The 12,027-nt window shown below is 40.0% G+C and overlaps 1 protein-coding gene across 1 annotated transcript; it reads right to left on the bottom strand.

Moving 5' to 3' along the window:
- Nucleotides 1–1,756: 1,756 nt before the first annotated feature.
- On the bottom strand, nt 1,757–10,769 carry c7a (complement component 7a; the record flags this gene model as incomplete). The annotated part of the gene is made up of 17 exons (XM_079516926.1): nt 1,757–1,983; nt 2,390–2,568; nt 2,691–2,793; nt 3,039–3,230; nt 3,344–3,476; nt 4,000–4,084; nt 4,854–5,028; nt 6,066–6,294; nt 7,125–7,297; nt 7,477–7,503; nt 7,624–7,867; nt 7,981–8,124; nt 8,862–8,985; nt 9,255–9,408; nt 9,875–10,016; nt 10,416–10,477; nt 10,760–10,769. The coding sequence occupies 17 exons, from the start codon at nt 10,767–10,769 to the stop codon at nt 1,757–1,759; spliced, it is 2,403 nt and encodes an 800-aa protein (XP_079373052.1).
- Nucleotides 10,770–12,027: the final 1,258 nt, after the last annotated feature.

Here is a 12,027-nt window from a genome sequence, read left to right as displayed (position 1 = left end):
GCCTGCATTCCTGTCAGTTAAGTATGTCCAAACAAAGCTGCAAAGCTTTCCACAACACAGGTTTCTATCAACTATCAAATGTGTACAGTAGGAGTAGAATGTATGTACATATAGCCTATATGGTATGAAGTTGAACAGAGGATCTCCTGAACTGAAATTACAATTTGTAAAATCAAATTACAACATTTGCATGACTGAATGTTAAAAAACAAAGTCCACCGTTGTTTGCAATTAGAGAATACATTATGATATTATGTCTACCTGAAATATATATTTGTTAATAAGTAAGAAGTGGTCTGTAGTAGGTACATGTAGCTAGGACCTAAAGCTAGGTAGGTAGGTAGGTAGGTAGGTAGGTAGGTAGGTAGGTAGGTAGGTAGGTAGGTAGGTAGGTAGCCTATGTAGATAGGTTGGTAGTTAGGTTGGTAGGTAGATAGGTGGGCCTCCTGCTGTAAGTCACAAAGAAATTATTCATGTCATGGGAAAATGATGTGTTGCTTGCCTGTTAGTTCAGGCAGATGTTCAAGTGGGTCACACTATGTTGGTTACTGTATTCAAGTAGCTGACCAATTTGGCAGCTTATTTAAGCTCACCCTATGCCAATATTGCAAACACATGAGATCAGTGCAGGTTATGTGTTTCTTTGCCCCAAGGTTGTCACCTTTTTATTAGGATATTATTATTTATTATTTGTTTTAGTTACTGTAGTTTCGTAAACACACACTGCATACCGTTTCAGTTGTCTTTTTGTAAAGCCTCTTTTCCATTTTTTGTTTGTTGTTTGTTGTCTTGGTTACGTAGCTATATTAGCCCTGAATATAACTCACTGCTCGTATACTACAGTAAATGGATCATTTCTAATTGTGATATTAAGCTGAAAGTGATGTGAAGTATGTAACAGAGCCTGAATGCCAATATCAAATATAATATTCACACCTTTTGGATAATTAAATCTGCTGTTGTGTAAAAAGCAATGCAATGAAGGAGTGAATGCGTAACACACATACTCACAGACGGGCTAAATACACACGCTCACATGTATCTGCACACGAGGCAGGAATAGAATGTCAGCGGGGAGTGTTGTTGGCAGACGGTGCCATGTCTAGTTTGCAAGCTAGGTGAAGGGCATGCACTGAAATAGACCCTCTTATTCTTTCTAACTTCATCACATGGGATGGGACATTTACATTTACAAATAAATAAATAAAAATACCTTTTTCAACTCCCGAACCTGACCATTCCCCAGAGTACCACAGACGAATAACAGTCTAAGTCCACACTATTGATCCATAATATATAAATGATAGATAAGGGTTCAGGACAACGAGGCCTTTTCATGGAGGGGTCAGTCTGAAATTTGGACTTAGACTGTTTTTCGTCTGTGGTACTCATTATTGTGCATACTGATCTATACATATCCCACTTACAGTACCTTCATGGGCTACCTACATTGCTGACATACATAAGGTACAGTATAGGCCTATATCTTCCACTACCTTACAGTGCATAACCTTATTAACAGCTTATGACAAATTACAAAATAATAAAGTGAACCTTTAAACTTATGCAGCACAGTACAACCAGTGAAAGTAATGTTTTTTATGGCACACCTCTGAATAATTCCATTCAAAAAGACAGTCAAAGACAGACAAAGAAAATTGACACAACACTGCAGAGTTTTGATACAGTTTGATTCTGTTTCATATGACAATTAAGGCTTTGACTGTACATGCTTTTTACATAGGCAACCCATTTATTATATGCCACAGTTAGTAGGGTGGTCAACAACAGTGAAACATTCTTCACAGGACAGGATGCTCACAACGGACACCTGTTCTCCCTTGCATCTCCGCAGCCCTGCTTCACACTCGCTCATGGTCTGGTTGCCTGCGGTCGCGTCATTCCCGACACGGACGCACACACTCAACCCAGGGGACGAAGAGCATTCAGCAGTGTCCTTACAGCGGCAGAGGCCGGTTTGATCTGTAAGGGTGGGATGGAGAGATGAGAGATGAGAATGTTCATACACTAAAAACTGTATGGTGATATCTGTGGACGTATGCCCCCCCCTCTTCTTCATCCTTTTATATTTTTATGGGAAAACATTATGGTAGGCCTACTTACATCGGAGTTAATAGCCTAAAGACTATTCAGATTCTGCAGTTTATGAAGAGTTATTTTATCTAGCGTTGCCTTGTGCTGTGTTACATTTCCTTCGTTGCATTGTCATGCATTGTGTTTGTGTAGTATTTTGGCTAAATAATATACTTTGTATGGCCATGTTGCTGAAGTCTGAGTTAGGTGCTCTGTCTTCTTTATCCTGCCATTGCTCTGGCTCATTTTATTATTTTCTGTTATGCTCTAAAATGGCCTAAGCACTTCATCTAACCTCTGGTGTTCATCATACCATCACAGGTCTCCCACAGGGAACAACTGGTGCACGGTGCATTGGCACGCTCTCGCCACTGACAGGCGCTGTTCTCTGCAACCAGGTAGGCCTTGCCAATACACTGCAGGGCATGCATCTTGCACACACTCAGTACAGCTGTAGTTCCTCTCTCAGCATTCCTGGCACACAGCTCCAAGGATGACCTATCATCATCATCATCATCATCATCATCATCATCATCATCATCATCATCAAGAAACAAATAATATAGATTGATAAGTAACCTGTTCAATAAACATACCTACACTCATAAGGCAACTTACAAATACATTTGCCCCTGACGGATTTCTCCCATGCTTTACATTGCAATGTAGTTGTGCTGTGTTGTTGATCTTGTTCAATGACTAAGGAAGAGAGAGAAATGGTTATAAGGTTATAATCCTTTGTAATCAATTTATTTTGTCTCATTAATGTGTTACAGCACAGTACATCCTTACAGTCAAAATACATATGAATACACAATAATCAAATTACACTATTGCTATCCAATATGACAGCTAAATTATGAATTAGGCATTATAATCAGAAGTCTGATGTTGTAGTCTTTCCCTCTTGTGATGGTGAACAGACAAGGGAAGGATATGTGTACCTCTACCGCTACATTCAGTATTTGCTGGATCCGGCGAAAAGTTCAGGCTGGGGTCACAGATCATCTCCCTCTCCCCTCGAATGTGTCTGCCTTCTGGGCAAGACAGGGTGATCCTCATCCCTATGTCATAGCTCGACATCTGTGGAGTGACCGCGATACCATCATTGATGGACCCAATCCTGCACTTTGACACTGGGGGAAATGAAGCATCAGTTTAATTATGCAAGCCCATTCGTGTCTTCATTAATGCTCTTTGTTAAATTATTAAATAGCTATTTAATTCTGTAGCTGAATTCTGCACCTACTTGTGCAAATCCCCGGTCTCCCAGACCATGTTTGGTCAGCTGTGCACTCTAAGATGCTGGTGCCAGTCAGGTGGTACTGATCATTGCAAGTGTATTCAACTCTATTGCCCAACAGGTACACATCCTTAGGATCCTGAGATAGACACAAACACCATATAGGTTTCACTTATGGTTAAAGATGGAGTGCTGTGCTCCCCCCCCCCCTGGACCATGGATGAAGATTTAAAAAAAAGAAAGTGTACAGAAAGTGATAAAATTATGTTTTTATGTGCCCACGTACCAGTTCATTAAGTATACCTGGTTTTTACCTTTAGCTGGTTTTCACCCCCACCCATACTAGTTTTCACCCACCCATACCTGGTTTTCACCCACCTGAACTTAAGCCTCGCCCACAACTGTTGTTGTATGATAATGGGGGAGGGGTTAGGGTTATAATGTCACTGAAGTGGTGTATTTCGGTTGGGCCTTTTGACTCAAAAGCGTTCAGCTTTCAAGGGAGAAACCAAAAATACACAGGGAAGACATTTTTTGAATATTATAATCACACCTGAGGTCTATTATAAGTAATGTTAACTCCATAGACACATACAAAAGTAACAAAACAGATAAAGTACAAAAGACTCCGTCTTTAAGTGCAGGACCAAAAGAAACCGTACCAGAATATAGCCATTGATGAGAGTAGGTGGCGCTCCGCAACTTTCTTTTCCGAAAGACAGGTCAAAGCACTGAGGCTCCATTATCCTGCACGCATCACAAAACAGACAGATAAAAAAGTGGAAAAAAACTCTCAGTATTTGGTTGCAATACATAGCCAAATACATATGAATAACAGTTTAATCACATGCGACATTGGTGAAAATAACAGATCTATAAGCTCACAATGCATTGCAACCAATGTTGATTTTGACAGAAAATTTTGATTTTAGTTTTAGTCACAGTCTCTTCAATAATTTTCATTTAGTTTTAGTCACATTTTAGTCACCTGGAATGTTTCAGTGTTAGTCTAGTTTTAGTCGACTAAATATCATAAGATTTAATAGTCGACTAGTTGATTTAGTTGACTAAAATGTATTTTGGCGGGAATAAGCTGTCGTAATTGATTTTACACTTGCTGAAAATAGCAGATCTGCTATTTTCAGCATGCAACCAAGTGTAAAATGACATACTGGATCTCTTGTCCACTAGTCCCTTCCTAACATTTCAGTCTAGTTTTTATTTGTTGACAAATTGTCAATATGTTTAGTCTTAGTTTTAGTCTATTGGTTTTTATTTAGTTTCCATTTAGTTTTCGTCAACATTTGTTGTATTAGTTGATGAAATCAACACTGATTGCAACACATTGCGGTGTGATCTTGTAGATTGGCTGTTTTCGGTTAAGATGTATGTCTAGAGGAGAAAAATGAGGGGGACGAGTATAGACCTCTGGGGGACTCCAGTCAAATATACAGTAATATACAGTCATGTATGGTTTAAGTGGTTAATCAAAGTAAATCATACAGTTTACTCTCACTTTAAATACTGTAAATGCTCTTGATCTTCACAGTTAGATGTCTCTCTGGGTTCTCCGATACAGTGTTGCCCTCCATTCTGGGGAGCTGGATTAGAGCAGGATCGTGTTCGTGACTTGCGACCCCCAGAACAAGCGGTCCAGCTCGACCAACAGGCCCAGCTACCATCGATCACGCCTGTGTGAGCAAAAACAGGTACAGGGAGGAAGAATATTAAGGACACACAATAAAAGTGAGTAGAGTTTGCTGTCAATATATGTGCCTAAGTATTTAAAATTGTCTACTACCTCCACTATTTGTCCACTAATTGTAATGGACTGCACACGTTCCTTTTCATGAATGACAAGTTATTTTGTTTTTGTCACATTGATCCCTAAGGAGGTTTTATCGCACCAGTTCTGAAGAGATGACACATGTACTCTGTATAGCGGCAGCGGTGGCCGAACGGATAGCGGCGCGGTCTAGATACCGGAAGGTTCCCAGTTCGAACCAGCCGTCCGACACGTTAAAATTACCACCGCTGAAATGCCCTTGAACAAGGCATCAACCACTACGATGAAATGTGTTCTATGAGCAGGGCCTGGCTGGAAACAAGTTCTTGAGCTTAGCCCAGATACCCTGGGTAAATATAGATTTCATTTCATTTCATTTCATTTCATTTCATTTCATGCTTCCTCCCCCGCTGTGTCCCCCTTCTTCAGTAAGGCAACCAGGGCCATATCATCCGCAACAAATGAAACATATCCTGGTCTAACTGGAATTAATTTGTATATAAGGAGAAAAGTAAGGGGGATAAGATAGTCCCCTGCGGAGCACCGGTGTTAATTTTAAGCACAGTGATGTCGGACAGCGTATCATTAACACGGACCTGTTGAGGACGGTCAGAGAGGAAGTCTCTGACAAGATGGATAATACCTCCATTTACCCCTATTGGAGATGCTTTGACAGGGTGTTAAACAGCTGATAGTTGCATCATCAGTTCCTCTCTGACTAGTCTACAGTTATGCATCTTTAGTACTCACAAGGATGTTTTATGGAGTACATGAGTATATGAGTATTAACTGTCCAAAGATTTCAAATTATCTTACATCACACTACAGTGGAGGTGCTGGGCGATGTGAGAATTGATCTGCCAAGCCTTACATATTTAACAAATTGCAAAGAAAATAGCTTCAGTTGACAGTTCCATCAAGAAAGAACAGACGAATACCCACCGTGCTGACCCTGCAGGTCAGTCCCCTGCGCACAGTCAACACCTGTCCTGCCTTTCTTACAGACACATTTACACACATCTATGTCCATGACAGCCAGGCCGTTGTTCTTGCAGGGCAGACAGTGGCAGGAGTCGTACTCAGCCTGGTACTGCTCCACGGCCCTGCGCAGGTAATACTTCTTCACCTCAGCACACTGCACGTCCTTCACCAACTCAAACAGCGGCCGTAGCTACAGCACAGCAGCAGCAACACCGAAGAAAGGTTATTATACTTATTTGCATTTTTTCGTGATTTTGTTTTGGCTTTGTGTTTTCAATTCAACATTTGTGTTTACTATTTATTTGTTTCAGAGTTAGTTTTAGTTTTTTTTGTTGTATGGATTAGTCAGGGGCGGGGCAGCATCTACAAGTTCAGTATAGATTGACTATTTTTGATCATTTTTAACATATGTTGTCAAAGACTAAAACTAAATAAAAATTCTCTAGGATTTTAGTTAGTTTTGCAAACACATTATACAGTTTCAGTTAGTTGTCTTTTGCAGTCAGTCAATGTTAATAGTGTAGTAGATTTGCACCCTATGGCCAGAAAAATAATGAATGTTTGACAAGGGTTTGACTGGATTACCGAATTCCTACAATGACTATAATGCTTTGGTTCACTACCGGTGACTACCCCTCCCTGTGGAGAGGAGGGAGGCTACGTAAAGGTCAAGGTGTGACTTGTAGTCCAGGACAGATCACATTTTCATGACAATTTTTTGTTCATAAACATGACTAAAATGTTTCTTGTGTCCTAAACATCATTAAAATAATATCTGGATGCAAAAGGGGTGAAGTGGCCTTTTAACTAACACCCCGCACGCACGCACGCACGCACGCACGCATGCACGCACGCACGCACACACACACACACACACACACACACACACACAATTCTAGTTTTAGTTATTTTGTTAGTTTTAGTTAACTAATTAATAACCCTGGCACCAAAGTGAGATCAAATATCATTATATTTGTCTTCTCCAATCATTGGCATCAGCTCATTTTGTTCTCCTCTCACCTTATGCTTTATAACCTGTGGAAAGTCCTGAATAGACGCAGCCCAGTCTGAGTACAGTTGCCAAGTCTTGCTGGTATCATCAGCGAGGGTCATGGCCTGTAAGGCTGTGATGTGTGAACCTCTCCCTCCCTTCACTTCCACTTTAGGCTTGTAGATGTTATCCCTATCCCAAACTAGCAAATTGTTTCATGAGTTCTTGTTTCTATGGTACAAATTAATTATACATAGTCAGATACATTATGATCAATGATTGTCTCTTTACTTTGTGGTTGAACAGTTGACTCAGTATGACCCTCAGTACATTTGTGACTTTTGCTGGGGAAGAACAAAAACCATGTAACCGTTGTTGTACATTCCTTAAAGTCTTCCTTTGTCTCAACTGAAAAACAAGGGCCAACAAAGAAAGTTAACAGATTTGTCACTGCTGCCAGAAATACCCAACAATACACTTCCCAAGAAGCTGCCTGATAATGTTAATTGATAAATGATCATTTCTCACCACTGTGTGTATAATTCTCCTTATCAATGCCGAGCATGGCCCTGAAGGAGCCTCCGAGGCTGCCTTCAGACAGGTAGTGTGTTCCAAACCTCTTCAGGACCTCCCGGTAGGCAACGTAGTCATACACATTTGGCAGCTTGGCCAGCATCTTCCAGAACGCCTCCGATATTGGGAGGTACTTGGGATCAGTATTTTGGAATTGGGCGACCTCTACATCATTCTCTAAAACCAACAGCTTTGTTTCCTGCACAGACAATGACAATTATGGTCAACAATAGAAAATGCATTGGTTTTATTCAATTAATCGAATTAGTAAATTGTTTAGTAGGTTACTGCATTTTGATACATCGTGCATACCTTAGTCGTGTCCAACTTCTCATGGTAGTCATAGTTTTTGAATCCTTCCGTGGTGCCTGTCACTTTCTCTCTGTATTCAATGTCCTTAGCATAATGCCATTTGCTTTCGTAGGAATCCTCACTGAAGCCATTCTTAACTTCAACCTGAGTTGAACAGATTACGCAAAAGGTATACAATGTTTTGTAAAAAATGGTAGGCCATGTTATGCTTCCCTACACGGTAAAATCCTCAAGTTAACAATAAGCTTGTAGGTCAGCTATTCTTTGCTATTCGTGGTACAAATAAGTACAGGCAAAATTTCAGTACACCAAATCTCTTTGCCAAAAAATAGCAGATCTACAAGCTCATCTTGTGTATCTGCTATTTTTGGGCCAATGTTCCCCCCAGAATATAGATGCATGGGGTTCCCTCTGTTTTTCAGTTTTAGTCTTATAGAAATCAAGCCCTGCCAACCGTCATGATAAGGGGATGCTTGGCCCTTGCTGGTTTGAAACAGCCAACTCAACGGCAATTCACAAACCCATACCATACCAATATTGATAGATTCAAACAATGGTGCATAATTACCCCTTTTTGTCATTTTCAGCAGTTCCAAAGCCTGTCTTTGTGGTAATACATATTGATCTCAAATCCCTAACAAATTAATCCAGGCTTGCTGCTCTTGGCTATCTATTTGTTGTTCTGGTTCCTTAATTGATGGCATTCTGTGTTGGGTTGGACATTAAATTATTTTCCTACTCCTGCTTTGTCTTTAGACTACTGTTACTCCTGCTTTGTCTTTAGACTACTGTTCTACTGCTCTATCCTATGAGGATAACAATAAAATAAAAACATCTATCTCCAGAATCAGCAATCCTACAAGTGTTTCAAGGAAACCAACCATGAAGTTAACGTTGATAGTACTCAGGGGCAGTCTGTAGTTGTTGGAGGTGATGCGACATTGCCCACCGAAACTCTTAGTGTTAATTACGACCTGCATTGCCTTCCCTGAGACAATGTCATACCTAGACAAAACAGACAAACAACTTCATCCCAGGTGTCAAATGTGAGTGTACAGTAAATGGTCTATAGCGGGAGTCTTAAATGTTTTCCCTTTCAAGGACACCTTAGCTGAGAGAGAGAGAGATGAAGCAGAGTGTGTGCATGAGTGCATGTGTTGTTATAGGGAGAAGACCTGAGCTTGCATTTACCACAGATAAACAGGTACCACAGTGTCATGCATTGTGATTGGTTGATGATTGATTGATATTATACTGTATACGTGAGAACCTACCCCTTTCCTGTGAGTTCAATGTTGGGTGGAAGGCCTAATTTTCCATTTCCACATTTATATTGTTGTGTATCTTGACTGCAGTTATGTTCATCCAGATTGTCTTCCTCACAGTCTTGATCACCGTTACAGACCAGAGACGTATCAATACACATCCCTGTAGGTCATTATGTCACAGAGAGAGAGAGAGAGAGAGAGAGAGAGAGAGAGAGAGAGAGCTTTTTATAGTTTGACAAGATAGTATTACCCAACGTGCTAATATAACACAGCTCTGTCTACACCTTTATTTAATTCCTATTTATATCCAATATTTATTTGTAAATACATTGTTCTATTTTGATTGTCTTGTTCCACTTCTGCTTTGGCAATGTACGTTTACGTACGTTTTCTCATGCCAATAAAGCTCCTTTGAATTGAATTGAATTGAATTGAATTGAATTGAATTGAAGTGAGAGAGAGAGAGAGAGAGAGAGAGAGAGAGAGAGAGAGAGAGAGAGAGAGAGAGAGTCATTAGTCATTAGAGAGAGTCATTAGTCACTACAACAGAGATGGAGACCAAAGATATTCAGGTGTTATTACATGGTAGAAATGAGAAAACTAGCTATGCATTCTTGATTTCTGACCTGATCTGCAAGTGAACCTTTCTCCACATCCTTGCTCTAGAGGGCAGTCTTGTGTGGTTTCACACAGTCTGCTCTGCACCCACCCATGGGTGCAGCGGAGGCCCCTAAACTGAGCATAGACCTCCATGACACGGCTTCTAGTCTGCAATGTGTTACACACAAGCAACAATGCATCTAAAACAAAACAAAACGCACTGGCTTCAACAGTATAATTTTACACATTATTATTATAGTTATTATAGAATTGCCCTGCAGACACAAGCAATTTAAAGTATATAACAGATCATCAGCACTAGTGCACATCTTTTATTTCATTGCAAGACCAAAACGACAGTAAGAACTTCAGAAGGTACCAATTTAATTAATTATTTAATGAACAATTTAGTGATCTTAACCTGTGATCTGGCGCACGGATTACACTCAGACCATCCTCCCCAAGTCGCCCATTGGCAGTCAATACAAAACCTTAGACATAAAGGAATACAGTTAAATACTTTTTTTGTGTGCTTGTTAAATGTATTAAAAACAGAAACATCCTTACCCTGTGGGTGTCATCATCAGGAGGAGCAGCCAATTCAGCCCTTTTAGATATACTGGTAGAAACTTAGATAGGAGAGGAGAGTTAGTTTTCATTTTGGGAAATTTTTGATTTGAAGAGAATTTCTTCTCTTCTGGGAGGTCCATGGCACAAATCATTTTCAAATGGGGGTCGGCGGCCATACATAAGCGTTAAGTAGATGAAAAAGGCATAATTAACTGTTATTGTATGCATAATAAAGGATTGATAAACCTTAATAAGGCATTGTTCCCACTTTAGACCAAGTGTAAATAGAACTGTCAACAAGTGCATGATAGGCTCTGAGGGGTTCCAGAAGCTGGCATTACGCATATCCATTTTGCACGTTTTGTAAAAGCTCAAATGTTTTCTAATCTAACAATAAATATGTTAACAATGATATTATTAACCCTTCTTATTAACACATAAGCATTGAACAACAATATCAGTGTAAATTATTACCAAAAATAAAAAACGTGTTGAAATCAGAGAGTGAATCTTTACCTTCATTGTGAGAAATGAGCAGTTATGGCTCTCAGTATGCTTGGTGCAGGCTTTTTATTTGCGTATAGCCTACGTCAGTTCCAATCTATCACAGATATTGATTGCTTTCGGGAAGTTTTGTTTTTCTTCTCTGAAACTGGACTAGAGACATGTGTGTATGTGTGTGCAGCAGATGAAGTGTGCAAATGTGTCAGTGTGTCAGGGTGCATGCACTTAAAAAACAAATATGTATGTTGGATATAGACCAGACAGCTAAGACATATTATTGACTTTCCTTTGCAATAACTCCCTCCAAAGGCCTGTCTATGTGCTGCTTGACCCATGACATTAACAAACGAGAAATGATTATGCAATCTAATTTTACTGTGTCAATGCTCAGGATATGCAATCATTATCCACGCCGCATGCCTATAGCCGATACTGCTGTTACTGCACGAGTATTGACCTGCCTGATTGTGTGACAGACAGCTGCTGTAGCTATATACTGTAGTCTTAAAGTCCCGAGTCAGCTCAAAGGTATCTTAGTAATGGTAGGCCTACTATCGCTAAGATTAGCTATTTCTTCAACTGTTGCATTCATCTGCATAAACAAACATCTTAGAGAGAACCACCGGTATTAAAGTCCTTTGGGCAAGCAAAATTCACTTGCACTTTGAGGGTCCTGTTTAAGGACACTTCAACACAAATGGAAGAAAAGTGGGGATCAAACCGGGGACCTTCTGGTTGCTCTACCTCCTGAACTACTGCCAACTGCCTTCCAATACTGTGTATCAAGTGTATCAAACAATGCTACACTATATTGTCCTTTAAGAAAAATAAAAAGCCAGATGTCGTCGAATGTAATAAAAACCATTCAATGTCGTCTCGTCCGGTCCAAATGGTCTTTTCCAGAGGGGGTATAGTTTAGTGGTAGAGCATTGGACTGCAAATCAATAGGTCCCCAGTTGAACTCTGGGTACCTCCTTAAATCCAGTGTGCTAATCCTGGGATTTAGCCCTAGTCTAGATTGAAACCTACTCAATAATCAAAATTGACTTCATGAAAAATATATAGTTTGTAATAATTTAAGGACATTTAAAATGGGGATATAGGT

This window comes from Electrona antarctica (genome assembly GCF_951216825.1).
Source record: "Electrona antarctica genome assembly, chromosome: 12".
NCBI classification, from domain to species: Eukaryota; Metazoa; Chordata; class Actinopteri; order Myctophiformes; family Myctophidae; genus Electrona; species Electrona antarctica.
Note: the sequence above shows the minus strand (reverse complement) of the source record. Positions and strands in the feature narration are given on the sequence as shown.